This window comes from Solanum dulcamara, chromosome 1 (genome assembly GCF_947179165.1).
Source record: "Solanum dulcamara chromosome 1, daSolDulc1.2, whole genome shotgun sequence".
Lineage (NCBI taxonomy): Eukaryota > Viridiplantae > Streptophyta > Magnoliopsida > Solanales > Solanaceae > Solanum > Solanum dulcamara.
Window position 1 is genome coordinate 76,983,621 of NC_077237.1, and position 27,214 is coordinate 77,010,834.

The following is a 27,214-nucleotide window of genomic DNA, read 5'->3' on the forward strand; positions in this document are numbered from 1 at the left end:
CGGAAAAAGGGAGAAATTTTATCACGTGTGAATTGATAAGTTGAGTGAGGGACTTGACATTTGACAAGTGGAGTGACCACAATTTTATCTCGGTATCGCTTTCGGTATCTTGTATCCACCACCTTATATTATGTATTTTCGTCTTTAATTTTATCTCTTTTCGTATATTCATAAATCTATTTAAATATTCTTATTTCGAATACGAGATACTTGAAGTAAAAAGAGAGAGAGAAAAAAAAGAACAACTTTTGAATCCATTTTCCATTGTTCCTCATTTACCCTTTGAGTAGGAACTTGGGTGACAATATAAAGCCCAAAGAGGAATAGATTATCATTAAAAAAAGCAGAATAATAAAACACACTGATCAATTGTTTTTTTTTTCATCCTCTTCTTCCAAAATACATTTCTCATTATGTTATGCTGTTTTCCTCTCTTTGTCAAACCCCATTATAATAGGCCCATTTGCCACTCCATTGACCAAGCTGGCCAAGAGAAGAAATCAAGAAGCTTTCATTCAAGTATTGGCTTTTCTTGCTGTGGTCTTAATAATTGGCCAAAACCAATTAGAACTAGCATTTCAACTAACCAAGAAAAGTTTCTTAAGCACGAAAACCCCAAAGACCAAAACTTTTGTGGTGAGTATATATGTCCATATATAATGGTATTCATTTTATATTATTAAGTCACCTTAATTATTACATGTCAGAGCAGGTAATCCACCTTATAATTTCACTATTATAAAACTATAAATTTCCATGTATTTGTCTCTTCTTGCTATGGTATTAATAATAGGCCTAAACCAATGAGAACCAGCATCCAAGAAAAGTTTCACAACCACCAATATCCCAAAGACCTCAACTTTTATGGTGAGTATATTTATCCATATATAATCACATTCATTTTATATTATTAGGTCACCTTTATTACATATTGAGGTAATCTACCTTATAATTTCATTGCTAAAAAATGCTAATCTCGAAGGAAGTGTCTCATCAAAAATTTGTTCGTGATTTTCGACTAAAGGTCTTCCAACGAACCAATAATTCATCGAATATTCATTCATTTAGCAGCATTTTCAAAATTACAAACTTCACTTGTTGTTTTGCTGGTAAATTGTGTAAATATTTTTTGAGTGATCATCTGGTAGTGTTAAATTTTAAATCCTTACATTGTTCATATATATATATATAGAGAGAGAAAGAGATAATTACAGTAGATGGTCATTCAGTAATTTTAATTACCAAAAAATGGTCATTCGGTGTATATTCACGTATATTTCTTGTATAAAGTGTATCATAATGTATATATTCAGTGTATAACTCATGTATAAATAATCTATATTGTATAATTAGTGTATACTTTCTATGACTTTTGGCAAGCTATATTGTATAGTCACTGTATATTTCCTATGATTTTGGCTATTTTTTATGTAAATAAAACTATATTTATTGTAAACTAATTAGTTTATTGTATATATTTGAAATTGTCCCATAATTAAATTCATAATTCAATGTTAACCTAACTCTCTCATAAACTTTGTTCACACCCTATTTAAATTTTCAACAGATTCTTCTCTAGCAAAGGAAAACCTTAAGCATGATGAAGATGGTTTTAAAATGACAAAGTCAAGAGCTTTGAAGATTTACAGAGAGTTAAAGAAAGTTAAGGGAGGTAGATCACTATCAAGTTTCTTGAGGTCACTTTTTACAAATGGGAAAAAAGCAAAGATTTCCTCAAATGATGATGATGATATAAAATTAAAATCAACTTGCTTAAGAAAGAATATTATTATTAGTCCATATGGGCACAAGAATTTGGACATGGACAAACAAAATGTTGAGGCTATAAAAAGCATTAATAGAAATTATATTCATGATCTAAAATTTCACAAGAATATTGAAATGTTTGAAGAAGATGAAGATGAAGATGAGGGTGCAAGTTGTGCAAGTTCTGATCTGTTTGAACTTGATATTTTTTCTCCTGTCTATCAAACAACAAATCTTACTACTAATTAATTTGCTTTTGTAAAGCTCAATAAATTTAGAAATTTCTCTATTGACATTTTAATTTATGTTTTCCTTGACCTAGTATATCTTTCTTTTGTACCATTTGTAAGGTCTTCTTGTTTTAATCTTTTCTTAATTTATTTCTTATTATGTTTGGAGCTTAGTTAAGTGCTATGCATTAATGGTGTAAAAAAATGTTATGCCATCAGGTTGGTTATAAGGGTAGTTATATGTCAATCTCCATGATAAATGTTAACTATGGCCTATGGGTGTGTTTTCCATGGAAAATGTTTTCTAGAAAATGTTTTCTTGGAAGATAAGTTGGTTTCTAACTTATTTTCTCATGTTTGATTGGTGAGTGACAAATATTTTTCGGAAAATATTTTTTATTGTTTGGTTAGTGAATGAAAATATTTTTTAGAAAATATCTTTTATTTTTGACTAGAGAGTAAAATTTTTTTTTTTAGAAAAATAGTTTTTGACATGAAAATCAACCCTAGTAATTGACTCAGGATCCGACTCCGACACCTGATGTGGGACCCAACTTGACTTTCAACCCAAGATTCGTCTTTCAAATTTAGATTCCGACCTCCAAACCTGACTTTCAAATAATTTCTTTTTTTAAAATAATTTTTAATTTTTTTTTGGAGTGGGGTTGGCAGGGGGTCGAGGTTAGGGACGGGGTGAAAAAAATGAAAAATTTAAAATTTAAAATATTTTTCGAAAATAATTTTTTTTTGTGTGTGTGTTTGAAGGGTGGGGTAAAAAAATGAAAATTTTTAAATTTTGAAATATATTTTTTTTAAAATAAAGTTTTAATTTTTTTTGGGGCGGGGTAGGGTGGGGTAAAACAAATAAAATTTTCAAAATATGAAATATTTTTTAAAAGTAAATTTTTTTTTTTAATTTTTTTTTTTTGGGGGGGGGGTCGTGGTAGGGGTGGGATAAGAAGAAAACATTGTAATTTGAGGTTGGAGGAGAGTTTTGAAAATTGTTTTCCTTAATTTTTTGACGGAAGTCATTTTCTTTAAATTTGAGAAAAAATAAGTTGATTTGAAAAATATTTTTCAAAACATTTAAGCCAACCAAACATGAGAAAATTGGAAAACATTACTAAACATATACTGTATATGTAAAAATTTATGGGGCACCTTATATGGGTACCTACTTAATCAATACCCACTTTTAAATTTAATTTTTCATGGCTATCTACTTCAAAATAACTTTCAGACTTCTAACATCAGAAGTAACATATATGATTGAAATTCAGGCAAAACATATTCTAATTTAGTTACATGTATATGTTTGAAATTTAGATAAAAGTAGTTGAACTTTAATTTTATGTGTTTAAATTTTAAATATATATATCGTCTGAATTTAGGCTTTATCAAGCTTAACTTAAAAACACATGTATGAAGTTATATCAAACTGGAAAAATTTATAATTTTTCTAAGCATTTACGGATATGACTTAAATGGTAATTCCAAATCAGAAATTTGTCCACTTCGACCATGTTAACGTCTAACTTAATACACACAGTACGTAATCCACCATATAATAGATTAAACTGTTTCTTCTGTTTATTTTTTTTTGTCACATTTCACTTTATGAGTATAATGAAATAGTGTGAAAAAAATTACACTCTCAATATTGTTAGAGAACTTGCTCTCATCGGGTGTGTAGATTTCTATTATGAAATTACTTTTTTTAGTTCGACTCTACACTACAAACAGACATCTATGACTTAACCCTCTCTTTTTTCTTTCAACCCTTAGAATATTTTGAAATTAACAACACAAGCACATGCATAAATTGCTTCTTAATTTTGTATTAAATTCGTGCACAAAAAAGCACACAATTTAACCTTAAAAAAGTTTAGCCTAATCTCGCCGGCTGTTCTTTCGGTGCCCACATATAGAGTCAATTTCACTTGAAACGATACTTAATAATTGCAAATCGTTAATTGATTATATATATATATGTGAAGTGCGTACCCAAAAACTAGAATACTATAAAAACAAACATCTAAATTACGGACCAAGAGTGTAAAACATTATAATGTACCGTATAATTTTGCAAAAATTATATAAAAATACACACACACACATATATATAATCAGTTCGGTTCTATTTTTTTTTTTTTTTGCTTTTTAAAATTAAACTCAAACCAATTTTTGTCGTTTTCTAAAATTAAAAATCAAAGCAAACTAAAAAATGTCAATTTTTTTCTTCAATTTGATTCAATTTACCGTTTGGTTTGGTTTTTCGTGAATATCCCTATTATTAATGATTAGTTTCTATTTGTACTTATCGCGTGGAGGAAAATATTTTATTTACAATTAATAAATTATTGAATGAACACGCTAATTCTGCTCGAATTCTCCATCTTATATGAAATAATAACTAGTCATAGCCCTGTTTATATTAGAACGAAAACTGAGAACTCTATCTAATTTAATTAGACATGAATTAAAGAATTTAGCAAATTTGAGTTTGTATTATATTTTAACATCTTATTTATAACCAAATATTAAAGGATAAATATGGAGACGACTTTTATTTTATATTATTTATAGAAATAGAATTAATTTTATGTTAATTCTTCTTGTTTCCTCCATATATAGGCTTCACAGAAGCAAACAAACATGGAACGAGTTTCATAGTTCAATGGGGAGATGATATAGTATTCTAGATACTCACATGGCCGGCTTCCCTCCAAGTCTCTGATGAGATTCTAAAGCTTTAATACGACACGATTCCAACTTTATCAACAACACAAAGATTTTCTTTTCAACTCGTCATCTGCTCGAATCTTTGCAATAACGGGAAACTTTATTGGAGGGGAACTCTTAGGTACTTTGACTTGAGAGATGACAAGTTTGGGGAGGAAAAGTTGGTTCAGTATTATTCTCTATGGAAATAGTCGTTTGAAATATAACTTATTCAGACAAGGCTGCCACCTTGCAACTTGAATCAGAAACAATGTGTTTTCGCTTTAGCAACAGCGAGCCTTGTTGTTCCCCCCTATATTCATCAACATCCTTGCAATGCTATTTGAGACTCCATAATATTCATCACTAATTTGGTAATTTTATTGTTGAAGTCACAATATATAATTTTTTTGTTGTCACTACACCTCTAAAAATGATCTTTAGCGGCAATTAATTAATGACAATAACTTAATTGCCACTAAAAATGTCTTTTTAGAGACAATTAACACTCTTTGTAAATGTCACTAAAGCCTATAACAACATTGGATCTAATGACAATTAACTAATGCCGGTAGAGATTTTAGCACTCTTTGCCAATGTGCATATTTATTGTCGCTTAAAATTATTTTTTGTTGTAGTGTGTGTGTTGTGAAACACTTCAATAACAGTGAGAATTGTATAAATATACTGATGATTAATTTGTACATTGTGAAATGCAGAGCCAATGGAATAATTTTCTTGTAGTATTATTCCAAGAATAAGAGCTATTTGTAGGTGTACAAGTAAATCTATCTAAGGAAACAAAATCATAAAAGATCCCTTAATATCTCTAAGATCCCTAACTATCTCTATGATTATGCTATGAATATTATGAGTAGATATGACTATGTACATTTTGTAACACTCCCCGTCAAGTTGAAGCATAGATATTAATCATGCCCAACTTATTACAAAGATATTCCACCCGAATTCCATTCAAAGCCTTCGTGAATATATCACCCAATTGCTCTCTGTCTTCACATAGCCAGTAGAAATGACGTTCTCTTGAATCTTCTCACGAAAAAAGTGACAATCGGCCTTAATATGTTTTGTCCATTCATGAAACACTGGATTTGAGGCAATGTGTTGAGAGCCTAATTATCACACCAAAGTTTTATTGTAAAAGAAGGATTCAAACCAACCTCAGCTAAAAGGCGTTGTATCCATAGTATTTCACATGTGGACTGAGTCATAGCTCTATATTCTGTCTTTGCACTAGATCGAGATACAACATTTCGTTTCATACTCCTCCAAGATACTAGATTTCCACCAACAAAGACGCAATAATCAGTACTCAATCTTCTATCAATTCTTGATCCATCCCAATTAGCATCTGCAAAACATTCAACAAGAGTATGTATGTGGTCTCTATACAATATTCCAAGGCCAAGAGCTCCTTTCAAATAACATAGAATTTGTTTCAAGGAAGCCCCAGTTTTTTGACTGTTGTTACAAACATGAATTGACTGACAATACTGATTGTATAGGCAATATTTGGACAAGTCACAATAAGGTAGTTCAATTTTCCAACTAACCTTTTATATTTTTTCAGATTATTTAAAAGGTCAGCATCACCCAAAGTAAGATGTACATTAGGAACCATTGGTGTGTCACACGGTTTCGCTCCCAACTTTCCTATTTCTGCAAGTAGGTCAAGTGCATACTTTCTTTGAGATAAGAAAATTCCATTCTTGCTTCTAACTACTTCTACACCCAAGAAGTATTTTAGTTGTCCCAAGTCTTTGGTATGAAGCTTAGCATGTAAAAACTGCTTGAGAGAAGAAATTTCAGTACAATCATCTCCTGTAATAACAATATCGTCAATATAGACAACTAGAAGAATAATACCAGTCATCACTGACTGTCTGTAAAATATTGAGTGATCACACTTGCTTTTCTTCAACCCAAATTCCTTAACTACGTCTCTAAATTTTCCAAACTACGCACAAGAACTCTACTTTAGACCATATATAGATTTTTTGAGATGAGAAACTTTTCCATATTCCCTCTGAGTAACAAACTCATGAGGTTGCTCCATATACACCTCTTCATAGAGATCGCCATGAAAAAAATCATTCTTGATATCCAACTGATGTAAAAACCAATGTTGAGAAGCAGCCAAGGAAATAAACAAATGAACAGAGGTGAGCTTAGCTACAGGGGAGAAAATATCTGCATAATCTACCCCACAAGTCTGAGCATAGCCTTTAGCCACAAGTCTAGACTTAAGTCTTTCGATAGAACCATTTGGATTGACTTTGATCGAGAAAACCCATTTGCATCCTACCGCTTTTTTCCCATGAGTAAATTCACCAAATCCCAAGTGTGATTTTCATTTAGAGCATGTGTCTCTTCAAGCATTGCATCATGCCATCTAGGATTAGTCAAGGCTTCTTTCACTATTTTAGAAATAGAGATAGAGTTTAGAGAGCCAATCAAACAACTAGATGTAGGAGATAAGTGGTCCTAAAAATTAAAGTTAGCAATGGAATATGTAGATTTACACTGACGTGTACCTTTTCGAAGAGCAATAGGAAGGTCAAGATTTCCTGAAGAATCAAATGAAGAAGGAACTAATGCTGAAGGAGTTGATGTAGGACAAATATCATCATTACCTTGCCTCCTCGAGTAAACTTGAACAATTGGAGATGTTGATGAAATAGATGAAGCAGGTTCTTGAGGCATAATAGTTGACTGATTCTCAATAAACAAACTAGAAGATGGAAGAACGATATCATCCGATTGTTTTGTTCCAGCATGAGTAACCTGATAGACTAATCACTCACCTTCCTCCACCTAACTTGTAGAAATGGGAGGTACATAGAAGAATGGTGTAGCTGTTAAAAATACCGCATCAGTTGAGACTACGTATTTCCCAAGTTCAACAAAGTAACATTGATACCCTTTTTGCAGTCGAGTATAGCCCAAGAAAACACATTTTAACGCCTTTGAATCCAATTTGGTAACAAATGGTTGAACATCTCAAACATAACATGTGTTCCCAATCACCTTAGCTTTCATCGAGAATAGTGATTTGTTTTTCAAAAGAACATTATAAGGCATATTACCTGCTAACACAGTCGAGGACATGTGATATATCAGAAAATAAGCTGTAGAGACTACATCAACCCAAAATTATTTAGGGACTTTCAATTGGAACAAAATTGCCCGAGCTGTCTCAAGTAGATGCCTATTACTCCTCTCAGCAGAGAAGGTGTATCAACACATGAAGACTGATGAAGAATATAATGGTTTCTCATGTAAGACTGAAATAATTCTGATATATGTTCTTTAGCATTATCACTTCTTAGAATCTGTACTGAGGCATTAAATTGGATTTTAACTTCAATGGTGTTTTACAAATTTACGTGACTCACATTTCAATGAGAAAATATTATGAAATTGAGGATAAAGATTTTTCAACAAAGGTAGAGCAGGATGTCCTTATCGATAATGTGCTTCAAATTGGAGACATGACACTTGAGCAGACAAAAAATTGAGATTCACATTCATCAAGCTATAGAGATCATCAAATATATGTCCTTTACCAATAACCCGATTTTTCATAAGATTACGAAACAAACAATCATTGAAAAAGAAAGAGATATAGCAATTAAGGTCTCTAGTAATTTACTAACAGAAATCAGATTAAAAGCCTATTTTGGTAAACTTAATAGAGATGACAGGGAAATAGAGGAGGTAGATTTAACGGTTACAGATCCAACATTGTTACAAGTTGATCCATCAGCTACTATAGCTGGAGAGGGTACTTTGTTTGGTTGAAAACTAAAAAAATATTAGGATTATCTGTCATATGATTAGAGGCACCTGAATCATTCACCCATTTATTTGAAGAGGTTATAAGACATGCTTTATCTGACTTGAAAAATGCATTGACTAAAGTGGATTCCTTCAATATTTTCTTATATTAAGAGAATTTAGCAAACTCCTCAATTGAAATCAAAATTATTTTGTCAGAAAATGAACTAGAAGCAGCAACAACCTCACCCTGATTAGTCATTTTCCCCAACTAAAATGCTCATTGTATCAGAAAAAAATGATGTTGAAGTAAATTAAAAATCCCAAGCAGGCTATATCTAAAAGTTATACTATGGCCAAAAAGAAAGACAAACAGTAGCTAACGGGTAGACAGAATCAACAGGTTGACAACCAAATTCGAAGTTGCACTCTAAAACAATTTCTCAAATAAGCAGGCAACTAATAGCGTCCAAAGCTATACCAAGTTCACAAATTGTTGAGCAATCATTCAACTCACTATTGCACTTTGTAGATAGCCTCCAACCATATACCAAAATGAAAGAGTAAATAACAACAAACAGAGAAGTGTCAAACCTGACCAAAGAGAGTGCATATATTCTATTTCAAGGATTCTCTTCTCCAAAGTATGGTCCGATAATAGAGGACCACTACAAATCATCCAGAAATTTCAAGCCAACGTCATACCAGAGAAAAAAATAGAATAACCCGCTTTGATACCATGTGAAATACAGAGTCAATGAATCAATTTCCTTATAGTATTATTCCAAAAATAAGATCTATTTGTAAGTTACAAGTAAATCTATTTAAGAAAAAAAATCATAAAAGATCCTTAAATATCTCTAAGATCCCTAAAATCTCTATAATTATGCTATGAATATTATGAGTAGATATGGCTATGTACATTTTGTAACATACATAAACTCAGATCACTCTATTCTACGTGGTGCAAATAAGTCAAAATATTGGTTAAGTGGTCTCTAAAATTGTGTTGGCTGATATGAAATTTTAACTTCAAATGATTTTTTTAAAAAATTATTGGCTATGTGGTTGTAACACCCCAACAATTTCTACGCCAAAATTCGAACCATTTTTCATATATGTATAAGCTTGAACTTGATGACTTCTAATTGTATATATGAGTTAGGATCAATTCCTAATTATTTAAAGTGTATTAGATGTGGTTAGGGTCATAGGGGATCTCTAACACCAAGCCAAGTCCAAAGAATTTCTATCGGCTAAGTTTTCGGATGAGTCCGTATAAGGGTCAACTTCAAACGATCATATCTCATAGAAGATAAGGAATTAAGTGGCCCATTACCTATCAAATTTAAGGTCTTTGAGTTATATTTCCAACTCCGCCAAGTTTGCCTCATTTGGAGTTCAGAATAGAAAGTTATGGTCATTTTACTGAAGAATGTTCGGACAAGATAATTCAGCTAGCTCACCAGCCAATTTGGCGACCCGCCGAATAATTTGGAGAAACCTCGACTTAGCTCGCCGAATGGACCCAAAATCCTTCAAAAACTATTATTTTAGGTGAGCTAAAGTACCCTTTCGATGAATCACTGAATAGTTCGGCGAGGAAACCTCCATCTCGCCGAAATCGCCGACGGGACTCATTAAAATGTCTTTTTTCTCAATCTTACAACCTAATAACATTTTTATACTCTCAAAATCTCTAATTTTCCTTCTCCCAAAGATCAAGAACTTCAAGAAAGAGATTTTTCTAATATTAAAAGATCTAAAGACTCAAAGTTCAAGATCTCCTTCATGAATCCTAAGGTTTTCAATCAAGATTCTTCCCCAAACTTCTATTCCAATAAATCCATAGAAGGGTTTCTCAACTTCAAGCTACAAGATTTCAAACCTAATGCTTTTATTCAATAATTCCTAAGATTCAGGTATGTAAGGCTAATCACAACATTGGACTGAGTTCATCCTTGTGCCCTACATCTTCATTAAGTTGAGTTGAGTGAGTTTTGAGTTCAATGAATTGAGTTCCTGAGTTATCTATAATTTCTATTGAGTTTTTGTATATAAATTCATATATATTGATGATGTCCTTGAGTTGAGTATTTAAATTATACATTCATGTCTTCTTTCATATGAACCCAAATTGAGATTTCATTTTTGTTATATTATGTAGTGATGGAGTTTTTAAAACATGATTTGTGAAAGTTTTTGAATGAGAATGAGTTGAGTTTTGAGGAGTAACATAACTACCATTTTGAGTATGAAAGAGTAAAAAATTTATATATGTTCTTTTAAAACATATATTTGAGAATGAATTGAGTTTGAGAAGTCTCTTAATTATTGTTTTGAGCAAGATGTTTTGATGACAATATAAATGATATTTGTTTATAAAAAGTGTAATGATTGATGAAGAGGTGATAATGATGATGATGATGTTTTGAGATGAGTTTGATGTTTAAATTAAAAGTCCAAAAGAGACTAAATGAGTATTTTGAGTATTTTACTCAATTGATGTATATGAGCATAATAAAATATTTTGGGAGTGGTATTGTGCACCGATATAGGATGAGCCCATGTAGTAGCGTAGGATAGAGGTCATGCCTCTCAAGTCCCAAAATGATGAACTTTGATTAATTATGGATCCGGAGATGTATGTCCTTTACCTTGGTAAGGTATTGGATGGATGTGACAACGACATTGCTTTGTTGTATCACCACTAGCTCATAAGTGATGGTTGTCGGTTAGAGAAACTCCCCAAGAGTAAAATATTATATTTCTATATAATGAGTTGCATCTATTATTGCATATCATTTAAAGTATTGTATTGCTTTATTGCATGCTTTATTGAGTTGAACCATTTTTAGAGTTGAGTCCTATGAGTTGAGTAATTTTGAGTAAGTTTCCTTTCAGTTATTTTACATACTCGTACATTCCATGTACTGACGCCATTTGTCCTGCTTCATTTTATGATGCAGATACATGTACTAGAGATCATCAACAGGTGCTCCGTTGAAAATCTATTTCTTTCCTGATAGTTGTGAGACCTCCTCGCTTTTGGAGGAATCATATTTATTTCATTCATCGCTTTGAGTAGTTCCTTTTATTGTAGCCGGGGCTTGTCTTGACACTTTCTGAATAATTGATAGAGTCTTCATAGATAGAGTAAAAGGATTCTTTCAGAGTTTGTTTTTAAACCATAATTTTATTATTGAGTTATACTGTACTTTGAGTATTTTAATCTATTATTTATTTACTTATTGATGATGATGTTTCTAAATGCCCACTTGAGTTAATTATCTATTGAGTCAAATCTTTTGCTGAGTGATTGAATGAGTGATCAGACCAAGTGGTTCGCTTGGGGCCAGCGATGGTCTCTGAGTGTCGGCCATGTCTAGGGTACCCTCTCAGGGCGTGACAGTGGTCTTATGTTTAAATTTCAGTAGAGACAAAAGATACTAGTAAGTGATTTCTTTTTGTAAAAATTTTAGAAATCACATACTCTATGTAGAAAATTACTATTTTTCCCTACCCTTTATAATATTTCAAAATCCCTTAACAAAGAGGCCATCCAGATACATCCTTCTACTATGCAGATACATTAATTACATTTTAGTTGAGTTAAATAAGGAAGTGAAACATAAAAATTTAAATTTCTGTTTCTACAAATCACGCATTATAATTGGTATCAATTCCGTGCTTCCAGTATAGCTCAGAAAATTTGAAAATCAAATTACCTACTCCCCAGATCGAACCCATAATTCATTATAGAGAGAATTTGAATTTGATACATGATGAATGTATCCATCTTGTTGAGGCATTCAGGAATCTGAGATAGTGCTGTGAGTTACACAAGATACAAGACCGATGAAATAGTTGTTGCATAATTAATATCTTTTGTGAATCTCAAAGCTGCAATTGTAGTGGAGTTTTCAAGAATTAGTCACTTCAATAGCCTTCAATGGTTATACAGGTATCCAAAGGACGAACGAGATGGGTGTTTGTTTTTCCAACCATTCTTTTAGTACCAAACTTGCTAAGGAAAGGGATATCAATGAACTTCTATGAAATGGTTTCACAAGATTAAGCCAATTGTCTTGATCGTGGATTATCATTGAGAAATAAGAATTCAGGTTATCAAAGGATTTCCTGCGATTATTTGAAGTATGGAATGAGTCAGCCATCCACTTTGGTATCTTATTGAACAAAAATGGTGATATTGTTCCTCCATTGATCAACAATTTCGAGAATCCATTTTCTTTCTTTTTTGATTACCTTCCTCGCGTATGTATAATACCAAATCCATTCAATTTATAAAAAAGATACTGATGAAAATAAGATTCTTATGAGAGAAAGCCTCCAATACGTTCGTGCATTTGCTTGCCTTGCCGTTTTCATACGTTTTTTCAGTGGAGGCCTGAAGTTGAGACCTGGGAGAGGAGACCAGACTGAAGTAAGACCTAACTTGAAACTACGTACCATAGTTTGAGCAATCATAACTGATCACTGTATATTGATCTTGCCAAAAATTACTAGTGGAATAACAAGTAAAAGTAATGTTACACGCGCCTTCAAAAGCTTCTTCTCCAGTTTGGAGATTGAAATAGTCTTGTGGATAGTTCTACGGTTTGGGTACCAAGGAAATGGAGGAAAGAAACGTATGCACATTCGAACTATTAGCTTCACTAGCGCACACCGACAAGAAGCCGATGTTTGTTCACACCTTTCGGTGCTTGTTCACACTGGCTTCCGCGGTAGCTCAGCTGTTGCTTGTTTAGAATGAAAGTGAATATATACGCACCTTTATTTAGTGTAGATCGGGTTTCATGATATCGGATTGCGCAGACTAACTTCTCCTAATGGCTTATAGAAATGTGGTAGAGGAGGTTAGCTCAGGGAAGGAAGCTAAGTAAGGGCGAGCTACAACAAACACAAAGGAAAGGTCCGCTTCAGGATCATTTGAATAATGTGATAACTTTCTTGACAAATAGGATCTCTTAACAAAGAAAAATATGAATAGCAATCATATGTATCTTATCAATCCAATTGGGTTTTTTATCGGGAGGCTACGTTCTTCAACTGAGATAATGAAAAATTATTTCACCCCTTTAATTCTTTTTAGTTGGAACTATAGACGAGATGAGGAAAAGCTTCGAAATCAGATATATTGTGGAAGAAAATTCAACTCCATTGCTGATTAACGACATGGGAGTTCGATTGTATATAGAGATGAAAAAAAGAGCCTGAAATTTCAATGTATCCATTATGTGTTGATACATCTGACAAGATAAATAAGGAGATTCAATGCTTTGATAGTTCATCAGGAGAAATTGTTTTTAGAAGGATCAGCTAAGGATACACAAGCTCTTGTAATTATTGAATCAAAATTTGATGATTCATGTTATATTCATGAGTTGAAAATAACTAATTACATTACTGATACAAATAATATAATATAGACGTAGAAGAGAAGTAACTCTATAAGGATAAAGCTACACTAAACTCTGTAATGGCAAAATATAAGGTAAAACACAACATCAATTTCAAGGTAAAGAGATTTGACGTTAAGAGGTATGTATCAAAACTTTTTTTACTGTGTGAATGTGATATAAAATGATGATACATTAGAATTTTGTGAAAAAATTGTGAATTCATATTACAAAATGTATCAGATACTAAGTGATTTACTATTCGAATGTTTGTTTGCATTTTTTCTCTCAATCATAATGCGATGTATCAGAAACAAAGTTTTGAGTATCAATAAATGTATCATAAACACGTCAATTCCCAGTGTGAGAGACTTATAAATGTGTCATCTGATATGTATCATAAGATGTATCAGATACAAATTTAAATGAGTGTGTATCATATAGTTTTATATAATGTATCTATTTATCTTGAAAATTGATACATTAATAAAAATTTAAGAGGAAAATATTCTTGATATATTAAAAGTTATATCTATTATGATAATTGTGTGAATGCTAGTATGTTTTAGTACCTAATGATACAATATTTATGAGAAATGTATCTGGTATATTTATTAACTGAAAAAAGAAATTCTGCAGCTATGTATTGGTGTGTTTATCGGAATATTGTGGCTGGAAAATGAAGGCATCTTGTAGGAAGAATTCAAATGTGTTCAAACTAAGATACTTTAATAGTGAACATACATGCCCATTATGAGATAGGATGATCATCTAGGTGCAAGCTACTGTTGGGTTTATTAGTTCTGTCATAGCTCCTAAATTGTTGAATCATAAACCAATTCATACGCCTAAGGATGTAATATAGGATTGCAAAGCAGTATATGGGATTGATATTTCATACCAACAAGCATCGCGTGCTAAGGAACGTGCGCTGGAGATGATAAGAAGTAAACCGGCCGATGAATATAAACAGATGCCCAGATACATATACATGCTGGATAAAGTGTATCCAAATTTGTATATAAGAATGCATAAATCAGAGAAAAATGAATTCATGTATCTGTTTATAGCCTTGAGGCTATTTAAGAGAGGTTTTGAGTTCTGCAGACCGGTAGTGATTGTTGATGGTGCACATCTAAATGCATCTTACGAGGGGACATTTGTATCAGCAAGTACGCTAGATAGTGCAGGTGTTGTTTTTTACTTAAAAATTTATTAATGTGTTGTTAAAAATAATGGTTGTATCGCTAATATAATGATACATTATTTAATTCTTATTTATCAATGGTTTACCAGTGCCATGGACTGATGTATCAATAGGTTGCATATTTCCATTAGCCTATGGAGTTATAGACACGGAAAATGATTGTTCGTGGACATGGTTCTTCGAACAGTTCAAAAGTGCATTTGGGGAGAGGGAGAAGATGTGTGTTGTATCGGATAGAAATGAAAGTATCATGAAGACCGTCAACATTGTGTTCCCAAATGTACCTCATTATGCATGTATATGGTATTTTTTGAAGAATGTATGTACAAACTTTAGGAGGAGCAAAACCACACTAAGTGACATGTTCTACTCGATGGCCAATGTCACGCCCCGGGAGGGTACCCTAGACGTAACCGACACCCGAAGGCCATTTTTGACCTCCGAGCGAACCACCTGGTCCAGTCACACATTCATTCAATCACATATTCTTAGCAGAAACTCAATTAATGAAATACTATTCAGAATATGGGGGCCAAAGGCCATACATGTTTAACTCGACAAAATAAATATAATAAAACTCCTCACAATAACCATTCAACCTCCCCACACTCCAGTCTATGAAGCATCTATCAAAGTCTAAAAGGTGCCAATGACAAGCCCATGGCTACCAAGAAATCAAAGTAAAGGAAGCTACAACAAAACTATACAATAAGGTTCAACATCCTCCGGAAACTAGGAGGACTCACCAACTAGCTGGGAGTGTATGTGGATCTTCAACGGAGCGCCAGTCGATGATCTCTAGTACCTGTCTCTGCATCATGAAATGATGCAGGCCAAATGGCGTCAGTACATGGAATGTACGAGTATGTAAAATGGCCGAATGCAATGAACATCAAGGAAGAATCAGTCAACTCAGAGCTCAACTCATATATATATATATATATACAGGACAACTCACTCAAATGTCCTAAGTCTAAATAAGAATATGATTTAGACGGGACCAATCACATATCATTCAACTCAGTCTGACTCAGAGTACTATCAAGACCTATCTGGGAGTTTCTCTTAACCGATAACCATCACTTATGAGCCAGTGACAGTACAACAAGCCGACGTTGTTGCCGCATCCGTTCATACTTTGCCAGGTCATGAACGAGTCAATCAATCATGGATCCAATCCAACCAAGTCCTATAATGTCAGGACAATAATTTTAGGGAAACATCCGACTTTAACGGTTCAATCCCCCCTACATTTGGCAACACAGGTATTGGGTTCGAGTATGGACTATACTCTTGCCCAATTCAATGCTCGATACTCCTCCCAAGACTCAATGCTCATAAAACTCCATTCAATCAACTCAATCAACTCATATCGACAAGTCTAATTACAACCTTATCAACTCATAAACTCTATCACAATCGAATCTCTTCCAATCGTACTATCCGATCAATCTCAATCATCTCTTCAAAAGAAATTTAAATGCACAATTATAGCAATATATAGACATAACCAATCATTTACTCTATCCATTTGAGAAATCCTTGAGACTCATCACAACTCAAGACTTTAAATCACACTATAAAATAGGCATCACTTCTTAGGAAAATAACCTCTTTTATCATAATCCACATAGTTAAGAAGATCAATAAAACATATTTAACAACTCATCTTCATCAACTCATATTCACATATAGGCTCATTTTGGGAACTCCTTGGCTCAACAACATCAACACATATAGGGTCAAATAAATAGGGGACAAAGTTCATACAAATATAAACTATACCAAGAAACTCTATTTTCATGAACATCTAACCTCAAAGCAAGAGTAGGGCACATGGGTGAACTCAACCCATGTTTTAGATAGCCTTACATACCTTAGTGAAGACTTAAAGAAAACCTTGTGGTTGGGTCTTCAATGGAGAACTCAAACCTTGAAGCTCTTGGAACTCTTCTTGTTGGAAATGGAGAAGAAGAAGAAGAAGAAGAGAGAGAGAGAGAGAGGGACTCCTAGGGCTTTCCTAGAGAGAGAGTGGGGGCTGAAAATATGTCCCAAAATTGGCCAAGGATGATACATATATAATTTGGGACAATTCCCAAATTGTCCCTTCTCAAAAGTTCTGAAAATAGGCTAAAAATGCACCTGGTGCGATAGTGGCACGTCGCACCACTGCAGCGCCAGGACTATTACGCCTAAAACCTGCACACCTCGTAGTGGCGTGCCGCGCTAGAGACCAAACTACTGAGGCATGTTTCTGGCGCGATAGTGGCGCGTCGCGCCCTTATAGCGCCAAGGCCAAAGGTTCTGGGTTCTGGAAATTTGGCTTGAAAAACCCTGCACACCTTTTAGTGGCGCGCCGCGCCAGGAACTAAACTACTGAGGCATGTTTCTGGCACGATAGTGGCGCGTCGCGCCACTGCGGCGCCAAGCCCAGATTCCCAGTAGTTGAACCCTAGGCCTGAAATTCCTGCTGCGCTAGTTCATCTTCGGATCGTCATATCTTTCGACTCCGAACCCTAAAAATTACATTCTTGGTGGCATTGGAAAGAAGACTCGATGACCTTTAATTTGATAGGTCGTGGGCCACCCGAATTGCCGTCTTTCAAAAGATAGGGTCGCTAGAAGTCGATCCATTTTTTGAACTCGTCCTAAAGCTTAGCCACGACGGATCCTTTGGACTCAGCTTGGTCCTAGGGGTCCTTCGTGACCCCATATCACCTCTAACGCTGCTCAATTTCTCAAACACTCACCTTACTTATGAAATTGCTTCACAATAATCGAGTTCGACCTTACACGTGTATAAGAAAGGTCCGAATCTTAGGGAAACATTTTGAGGGGTATTACATTATCTCCCCCTTGGGATCATTCGTCCTCGAATGACGAGCAACCAAGAATGGACTCGGGGTATAAATCACAGTCAAAATTTCAGTCATTCAACCAATCACATTCTCAAACAAATATCAATCAAAACTCAAAATGCACAAATGAATTCAAGTCAAGGAAATGGTCATTACCTTCAACATTCTCCTTGGTAGGCATGAATAGATGTGGATATTTAGATTTCATGGCTCCCTCCGCTTCCCATGTGGATTCCTCAACAAATTGGTTCCTCCACAGGACTTTGACTAAGGCGACCTTTTTGTTCCTCAATTTGCGAATTTGGCGATCAAGAATTTGGACCAGGACCTCTTCATAAGAAAAGCTATCCTTAATTCCAACGCTATCAATGGGGACTATAAACGAGGGATCACCCAAGCACTTCTTCAACATCGAAACATGGAATATCGGATGAATAGATGCTAACTTCGAGGGTAACTCCAACTCATAAGCAACACTCCCAATCCGCCTCAAAATATGGTAAGGACCAATATATCGAGGACTGATCTTCCTTTTCCTTCCAAACCTCATGACACCCTTCATGGGTGATACTTTCAAGTACACCCAATCACCCACCTCAAACTCCAAGTCTCTCCTCCTCACATCGGTGTAAGATTTTTGGCGGCTTTAGGCTGTCTTTAGCCTATCTTGGATAACTCTCACCTTTTCCATGGCTTGGTGAACAAGGTCAGTCCCAATCAACTCGGCTTCACCAACTTCAAACCACCCAATGGGAGATCTACACCTTCTCCCATACAAAGCTTCATAAGGAGCCATTTGAATGCTTGCATGATAGCTATTGTTTTATGCAAACTCTATGAGAGGTAAGTGATCATCCCAATTTCCCTTGAAGTCGAGCACACATGCCCTCAACATATCTTCCAATGTCTGGATGGTGCGCTCTGCTTGGCCATCTGTCTGGGGATGGAAGGCTGTACTCAAGTTCACCCTCGAACCTAATCCCTTCTGAAAGGATTTCCAAAATTGGGAAGTGAATTGAGCTCCTCTATCTGAGATGATAGACAAAGGGACCCCATGCAATTTGACGATCTCCTGTATATACAATTTTGCATAATCTTCTGCAGTGTCAGTAGTCTTAACCGCCAAGAAGTGAGCTGATTTCGTCATTCTATCCACAAACACCCAAATGGAATCATGTTGCTTTCAGGACTTCGGCAAGCCTGTAATAAAGTCCATATTGATCGTCTCCCACTTCCATTCTAGAATTCCTATGTTTTGGGCTAAACCACATGGCCTTTGATGCTCAACCTTCACCTGTTGGCAATTCAGGCACTTGGAAATAAATTCCGCAATATCCCTCTTGATCCCACTCCACCAATAGATTTCCCTCAAGTCATGGTACATTTTCATGGAGCCTGGATGAATAGAGTATCTGGAACTATGCGCTTCGACCATAATCCTCTCTCGAACATCATTGACATCAGGTACACACAATCTACTTCGGTACCTCAACACACTATCTCCCCTTTTGGTAAAAACCATCACCCCTTGTTTGTGAACAACTTCCTTCAACCGGAGGAGGATGGGATCCTGATCTTGTTTCTCCTTTACCTCTGCTACAAGTGAGGACATAGCCCCATCTCGAATGTTTACTCCACCTTTATTGTTCTCTTCGAGTCGAACTCCCAATCGGGCTAATCGATGTACCTCCTTCGCCAATTCCCTCCTTCCCTTTTCCACATGGGCAGTGCTACCCATGGACAACCTGCTAAGAGCATCAGTAACAACATTAGCTTTACCTGGATGGTAGAGGATGCTCATGTCGTAGTCTTTGAGTAGCTCAAGCCATCTCCTTTGCCTCAGGTTGAGTTCCTTCTGGCTGAAGACATATTGTAAGCTCTTGTGATCGGTGAATACGTCAACATGTACTCCATACAAGTAGTGGCGCCAGATTTTAAGCGCAAACACCACAGCTGCCAACTCAAGGTCATGAGTTGGGTAATTTCGCTCATGAACCTTAAGCTGTCTCGAACCATAGGCTATCACCTTCCCCCTTTGCATCAACACACAACCCAAGCCAATTCTAGATGCATCACAGTAGACCACAAAGCCCTCTGTTCCATCGGGCAATGCTAGAATAGGAGCGGTGGTTAGCTTGGCCTTCAATTTCTGGAAACTCTTCTCACAAGCATCGTACCATTGGAACTTAGCCTTCTTTTGAGTCAGCTTAGTCAATGGTGACTATATGGATGAGAATCCCTCTACAAACCTTCGATAATAGCCAGCCAAACCCAAGAAGCTTCTTATCTCCGTTGGGGATATGGGTCTGGGCCAATTCTTCACCGCTTCAACCTTCTGAGCGTCAACCTGAATGCCATCTCCAGATACAATATGACCTAAGAAGGCCACTAATGCAAGCCAAAATTCACATTTAGAGAACTTTGCATACAATACCTGGTCCCTCAAAATTTGTAAAACGACTCTAAGATGATAGGCGTGCTCCTTTTCATTCTTGGAGTAGACCAGAATATCATCTATGAATACAATCACAAACATATCAAGATATGGTTTAAACACTCGGTTCATGAGATCCATAAAAGTCGCGGGGGCATTTGTCAATCCAAAGGACATGACCAAAAATTCAAAGTGGCCATAATGAGTCCAGAAAGAAGTCTTCGGAATATCACATTCTCTCACCTTCAACTGGTGGTAACCGGATCTTAAGTCTATATTTGAGAAACACGTGGCACCTTGAAGTTGATCAAATAAATCATCTATTCTGGGGAGAGGGTATTTGTTCTTTACGGTGACCTTATTCAGCTGCCTGTAGTCAATACATATTCTAAGGGACCTATCTTTCTTTCGAACAAATAGGACCGGAGCTCCCCATGGTGAGACACTCGGCCTAATAAATCCCTTATCTAATAAGTCCTTCAACTGCTCCTTCAACTCTCTCAACTCAGCTGGGGCCATTCTATATGGAGGAATTGAGATAGGCTGGGTATCAGGAAGAATATCGATCCCAAAGTGAATCTCCCTATCAGGAGGGACTCTAGGCAGATCTTCAGGAAAGACATCTGGAAACTCGTTGACAATCAGAACCGACTCAAGGAATGGAGACTCAATACTGTCATCTTTCACTCGGACAATGTGATAAACACATCCTTTTGAGATTAGCTTCCTGTCCCTAAGGTATGAAATAAACTTACCCTTAGGCATAATAGGACTACCCCTCCACTCTATGACAGCTTCGTTCGGGAATTTGAATTTGACAACCTGAGTTCTACAATCAATGGAGGCATAACAGACATAAAGCCAGTCCATGCTAAGGATCACATCAAAATCAACCATGTCTAACTCAACCAAGTCAGCCAAGGTATCTCTGTGATGAATTGACACAATGCAATCTCTATAGACTTTCTCAGCTACGACAGAATCCCCAACAGGGGTAGCTACGTAGAAAGGCTCACTAAGACATTCAGGGATTTTATTGAACTTACTAGCCACGTAAGGAGTTATAAAAGATAGTGTGGCACCCGGATCCATCAAAACATAACAATCAAGAGAAGAGACTCAAATCATACCCGTCACGACGTTTGGAGAGTTCTCTTGATCTTGGCGACTACCCATGGCATACAGGCGGTTTGTACCTCCACTCGTACCTGAAGTAGTGCCTCTCTGATTACCCTTAGTTGGCGGTGCGGTGGTAGAGAACTGGGCTCTATTCCCCCATGCCGGACACTCCTTCTAAAAATAATCTATTTGGCCGCATTTATAACAACCAACCCTTCCCGCTCTGCTTTATCCCAAGTGGAGCCTACCACACTTGCCGCATGGTGGCTTCCCTCTCGAACCTTGACTTACACTGGCTTGGGATTGAGAACCCTGAGGGCTGAAATTCTGGCGACTCTGTCCTTGCCGGTCATACCTATTCTGCGGCATAGGTGCACTTGCGGTAGATGAGGCATAATTGGGAGGCCTCTTCTGGAAGAAGGACCTGTTGACCTTGTTTTGCCTCTGTTCATTCTCATGGCTTGCTGATTTTGCCTTCTTGCTCAAGTGCTCTTCTCTGTCCTTTCTTTTCTCCTCCTCTACCTGTTGAGCATACACCATTAATCTGGAAATATCCATATCCGAGATCAGTAATGCTGCTTTGCACTCCTTCTTCACATGCCTCCCTAATCCAGAGACGAACTTCCTCATCTTTGACCTCATATCTGGGATCATTTCTGGAGCATACCTGGACAGCTGGATGAACTTCAGGCCATACTCCTTAACTGTCATGCCTTCCTGTTTCAAATTTACAAACTCCTCCACATTTGCTTCCCTCAATTCTCAGGGAAAAAAATGGTCAAGAAAGGCTCCCTCAAATTCATCCCACCTAGCAGGTTCAGCATCCTCACCCCTACCTTGCTCCCATTGGTTATACCAGATGTTTTCCACATCCTTGAGTTGATAAGACACCAACTCAACCCCCTCAATTTCCGTAGCATGCATAGCTTTCAGAATTTTCCACATCTCATCAATAAAATTTTGGGGATCTTCATCAACCTTAGAACCCATGAATGCTGGCGAATTCATTCTCAGAAAGTCTCGAATTCTGGCGGCAACAGACGGCTCTTGGGAACTAGAGCTAAGAGACGGCGAACTCTGGTTACCATTTCGGGCAGCCATTAGTTGAGTGAGCATTGCAATCGCCCCTCTAAATTCTGCCTCTGACGTGGGTGCAGGCGGAGTAGCAGGCACTTGGGGCGCCTCTGCATACCTCGTAGGTCAGCCTCTAGCCCTTGCCGGGCGTACCTCAGACTGGGGCATCTCTGCATTATCGGCATTTCTCTGGCTAGCAGTACGTTTTGGAGGCATTATCTGCAATGTATAAACGCACGAATTAGAAGGGAAGTTTCATAGAGTTTAACTCCATCGTACGAACTCCGAGTATGAAAGAGGGGAAACAATTCCTAATGTCCTATAGCCTCCTACTTATAAGTGTGGTGCACAACACACTCATAAGCAAGACTCTATTAGACACGGCTTCATAGACTCCCTAGGACACTTGAACTCTGTGCTCTGATACCATGTTTGTCACGCCCCGGGAGGGTACCCTAGACGTAACCGGCACCCGAAGGCCATTTCGGACCTCCGAGCGAACCACCTGGTCCAGTCACATATTTATTCAATCACATTTTCTTAGCAGAAACTCAATTAATGAAATACTATTCACAATATGGGGGCCGAAGGCCATACATGTTTAACTCGACAAAATAAATATAATAAAACTCCTCACAATAACCATTCAACCTCTCCACACTCTAGTCTATGAACCCTCTATCAAAGTCTAAAAGGTGCCAATGACAAGTCCATGGCTACCAAGAAATCAAACTAAAGGAAGCTACAACAAAACTATACAATAAGGTTCAACATCCTCCGGAAACTAGGAGGACTCACCAACTAGCTGCGAGTGTTTGTGGATCTTCAACGGAGCGCCGGTCGATGATCTCTAGTACCTGTCTCTGCATCATGAAATAATGCAGGCGAAATGGCGTCAGTACATGGAATGTACGAGTATGTAAAATGGCCGAATGCAATGAACATCAAGGAAGAATCAGTCAACTCAGAGTCTCAACTCATATATATATATGTGTATATACAGGACAACTCACTCAAATGTCCTAAGTCTAAACAAGAATATGATTTAGACGGGACCAATCACATATCATTCAACTCTGTCTGACTCAAAGTACTATCAAGACCTATCTGGGAGTTTCTCTTAACCGACAACCATCACTTATGAGCCAGTGACAGTACAACAAGCCGACGTTGTTATCGCGTCCGTTCATACTTTGCCAGGTCATGAACGAGTCAATCAATCATGGATCCAATCCAACCAAGTCCTATAATGTCAGGACAATAATTTTAGGGAAACATTCGACTTTAACAGTTCAATCCCCCCTATATTTGGCAACACAGGTATTGGGTTCGAGTATGGACTATACTCTTGCCCAATTTGGTGCTCGATACTCCTCCCAAGACTCAATGCTCATAAAACTCCATTCAATCAACTCAATCAACTCATATCGACAAGTCTAATTACAACCTTATCAACTCATAAACTCTATCACAATCGAATCTCTTCCAATCGTACTATCCGATCAATCTCAATCATCTCTTCAAAAGAAATTTAAATGCACAATTATAGCAATATATAGACATAACCAATCATTTACTCTATCCATTTGAGAAATCCTTGAGACTCATCACAACTCAAGACTTTAAATCACACTATAAAATAGGCAACACTTCTTAGGAAAATAACCTCTTTTATCATAATCCACATAGTTAAGAAGATCAATAAAACATATTTAACAACTCATCTTCATCAACTCATATTCACATATAGGCTTATTTTGGGAACTCCTTGGCTCAACAACATTAACACATATAGGGTCAAATAAATAGGGGACAAAGTTCATACAAATATAAACTATACCAAGAAACTCTATTTTCATGAACATCTAACCTCAAAGCAAGAGTAGGGCACATGGGTGGACTCAACCCATGTTTTAGATAGCCTTACATACCTTAGTGAAGACTTGAAGAAAACTTTATGGTTGGGTCTTCAATGGAGAACTCAAACCTTGAAGCTCTTGGAACTCTTCTTGTTGGAAATGGAGAAGAAGAAGAAAAAAGAGAGAGAGAAAGAGAGAGGGACTCCTAGGGCTTTCCTAGAGAGAGAGTGGGGGCTGAAAATATGTCCCCAAATTGGCCAAGGATGATACATATATAATTTGGGACAATTCCCAAATTGCCCCTTCTCAAAAGTTTTGAAAATAGGCTAAAAATGCACCTGGCGCGATAGTGGCGCGTCGCGCCATTGCAGCGCCAGGATGATTACGCCTAAAACCTACATACCTCGTAGTGGCGCGCCGCGCCAGAGACAAAACTACTGAGGCATGTTTCTGGCGCGATAGTGGCGCATCGCGCCCTTATAGCGCCAAGGCCAAAGGTTCTGGGTTGTGGAAATTTGGCTTGAAAAATCCTGCACACCTTTTAGTGGCGCCCCCCGCCAGGGACTAAACTACTGAGGCATGTTTCTTGCGCGATAGTGGCGCATCGCGCCACTGCGGCGCCAAGCCCAGATTCCCAGTAGTTTAACCCTAGGCCTGAAATTCCTGCTGCGCTAGTTCATCTTCGGATCGTCATATCTTTCAACTCCGAACCCCAAAAATTACATTCTTGGTGGCGTTGGAAAGACGACTCGACGACCTTTAATTTGATAGGTCGTGGGCCACCCAAATTGCCATCTTTCAAAAGATAGGGTCACTAGAAGTCGATCCCTTTTTCAAACTCGTCCTAAAGCTTAGCCACGACGGATCCTTTGGACTTAGCTTAGTCCTAGGGGTCCTTCGTGATCCCATATCACCTCTAACGCTGCTCAATTTCTCAAAGACTCACCTTACTCATGAAATTGCTTCACAATAACCGAGTTTGACCTTACACGTGTACAAGAAAGGTCCAAATCTTAGGGAAAAATTTTGAGGAATGTTACAGCCAAGGCTTATAAAAAAGAAGATTTTAGAAAATTGATGGCGAAAGTTGAAAAAATTGATCACAGGGTTAAGAAGTATCTTGAGGATGCTGGGTATGAAAAGTGGTCAATGGTTCATCAATCATAAATAGGGGGAGGATGGTGACTTCTAATATAGCTGAATGTATCAATGGCTGCCTTGTTGAAGCAAGTAAACTGCCTATATTAGAATTTTTGGAGGAGGTTAGAATTTTATTTAGTTCTTGACATTGCAAGAATAGAAAAATTTCCTCATATACAAAAGACACATTAGGACGTAGATTTGAATAGATTTTGATTATAAATGCTTCTAAATATTCAAGAATGAAGGTATGTATCATTAATAATTATACATAAATGTTGTGTATCTAAACTAATGTATATTATAGTTGTCTGATGTGTATTCTTGATATTTGTAGGTTGTTCCATCATCTGAGTTTATTTTTTCAGTTTACGAAGCTAGAAGAAGATATATTATTTTGCTTGAGAAAAAATATGTAATTTTGAAAGATTTTAAATTAATGAGATACCTTGTTCACACGCGATTGGTGTTTTAAAGAGCAAGAATGTTATAGATATGCATCCCTATTGCTCTGATTACTATAAACCAGAATCATTAGCAGGAACATACGAAGTTTCAATGGTTCCAATGTCAGATAAGGACTATTGGTTGGTCCTAGACAATGTTTTACAAGAAATTGTGTTGCCACCTAGATTCAAAAAGATGCTTGGACGACCAAGAAAAAGGAGGAGAAAAAATCCCGATGAAAAAATAGCATCAAACACAAATTATTGTGGACGATGTGGATAAAAAGGCCACAACCGATGAACTTGTACTTTCTTTCCCAAATAAAATTGAAATAGTGATTCTTTTGAAATTCTTTCTTAATGAATAATTAGAGTGATAGATTTTACACTATTCAAATAATTTCCTCTATATTGAAAAGATACTCTGGGTATTACTGATCCAATATATTGCAATGACCCATTAGGTTATTTTGAGAACGGATCCTCCTCCTTTCATAGAAGACCCTTTTCGTAAATTTAAGTTGAAAATTTTGAACCTTTCGGTAACCTCGGTTAATTAGTTGATGAGTAATTTTAGAGAATTAATTTAATTGGTGGATCAAATTAATAATTTATTTACTTTTATATACCACTTGACCTATTTATTGAAATAAGCTAAAGAAGGTTATTATTTTTTTATAACACAATTAATTTCTCAAACCCTCAAACTAAAGGAATCGAACTTTCATCGTGGCTTCGGCGAACGCTTCAGGTAAGAGTCGATTATGTTTTTTGCTTAGATTGATGGTTGCATATATGAGTAAGGAATTAGTATTATAATTCTAGGTTGAAAAGAAAAGGAAGAAGTAAATGAATACAAATTTGAGTGCTTTTGTCGTGAGTTTTCGGACCTAGAATGAGAAAATATTAGTGGGATAGTCATTGCCAATGATAAGGCAAAGATTGGTAGTGATTTTTTCAATGATTGAAAAGGAAGTAAATGCCATGAATGGCAAGTTTTGAACTTCTGGTCAATTGTCGCCACTGGTTTCATAAATCAGGTGGCTTCAATTGTCAATAATTTTATTTCGTTATCATATTATAAATTAAGATTTAATATATTGAGATCTGCAATTAAATATTAAGAGTATTGTATTATATG

At 36.3% G+C, this 27,214-nt stretch overlaps 1 protein-coding gene and 1 pseudogene across 1 annotated transcript; both read left to right on the top strand.

Moving 5' to 3' along the window:
- The first annotated feature begins 273 nt into the window (after positions 1 to 273).
- LOC129889003 (protein BIG GRAIN 1-like A) lies at positions 274 to 2,018 on the top strand. The gene is made up of 2 exons (XM_055964103.1): positions 274 to 867; positions 1,568 to 2,018. The coding sequence occupies exons 1-2, from the start codon at positions 804 to 806 to the stop codon at positions 2,014 to 2,016; spliced, it is 513 nt and encodes a 170-aa protein (XP_055820078.1). The 5' UTR covers positions 274 to 803; the 3' UTR covers positions 2,017 to 2,018.
- A 12,945-nt stretch (positions 2,019 to 14,963) lies between these two features.
- LOC129894312 (uncharacterized) lies at positions 14,964 to 25,902 on the top strand (annotated as a pseudogene).
- The last annotated feature ends 1,312 nt before the right edge of the window (positions 25,903 to 27,214 follow it).

Excerpts from the sequence above, each read along its gene's own strand:
- LOC129889003 (XM_055964103.1), top strand. The coding sequence starts at position 804 with ATGAGAACCAGCATCCAAGAAAAGTTTCACAACCACCAATATCCCAAA. Across the intron at positions 868-1,567 it reads CAAAGACCTCAACTTTTATG|ATTCTTCTCTAGCAAAGGAA; the intron begins GTGAGTATATTT and ends AATTTTCAACAG.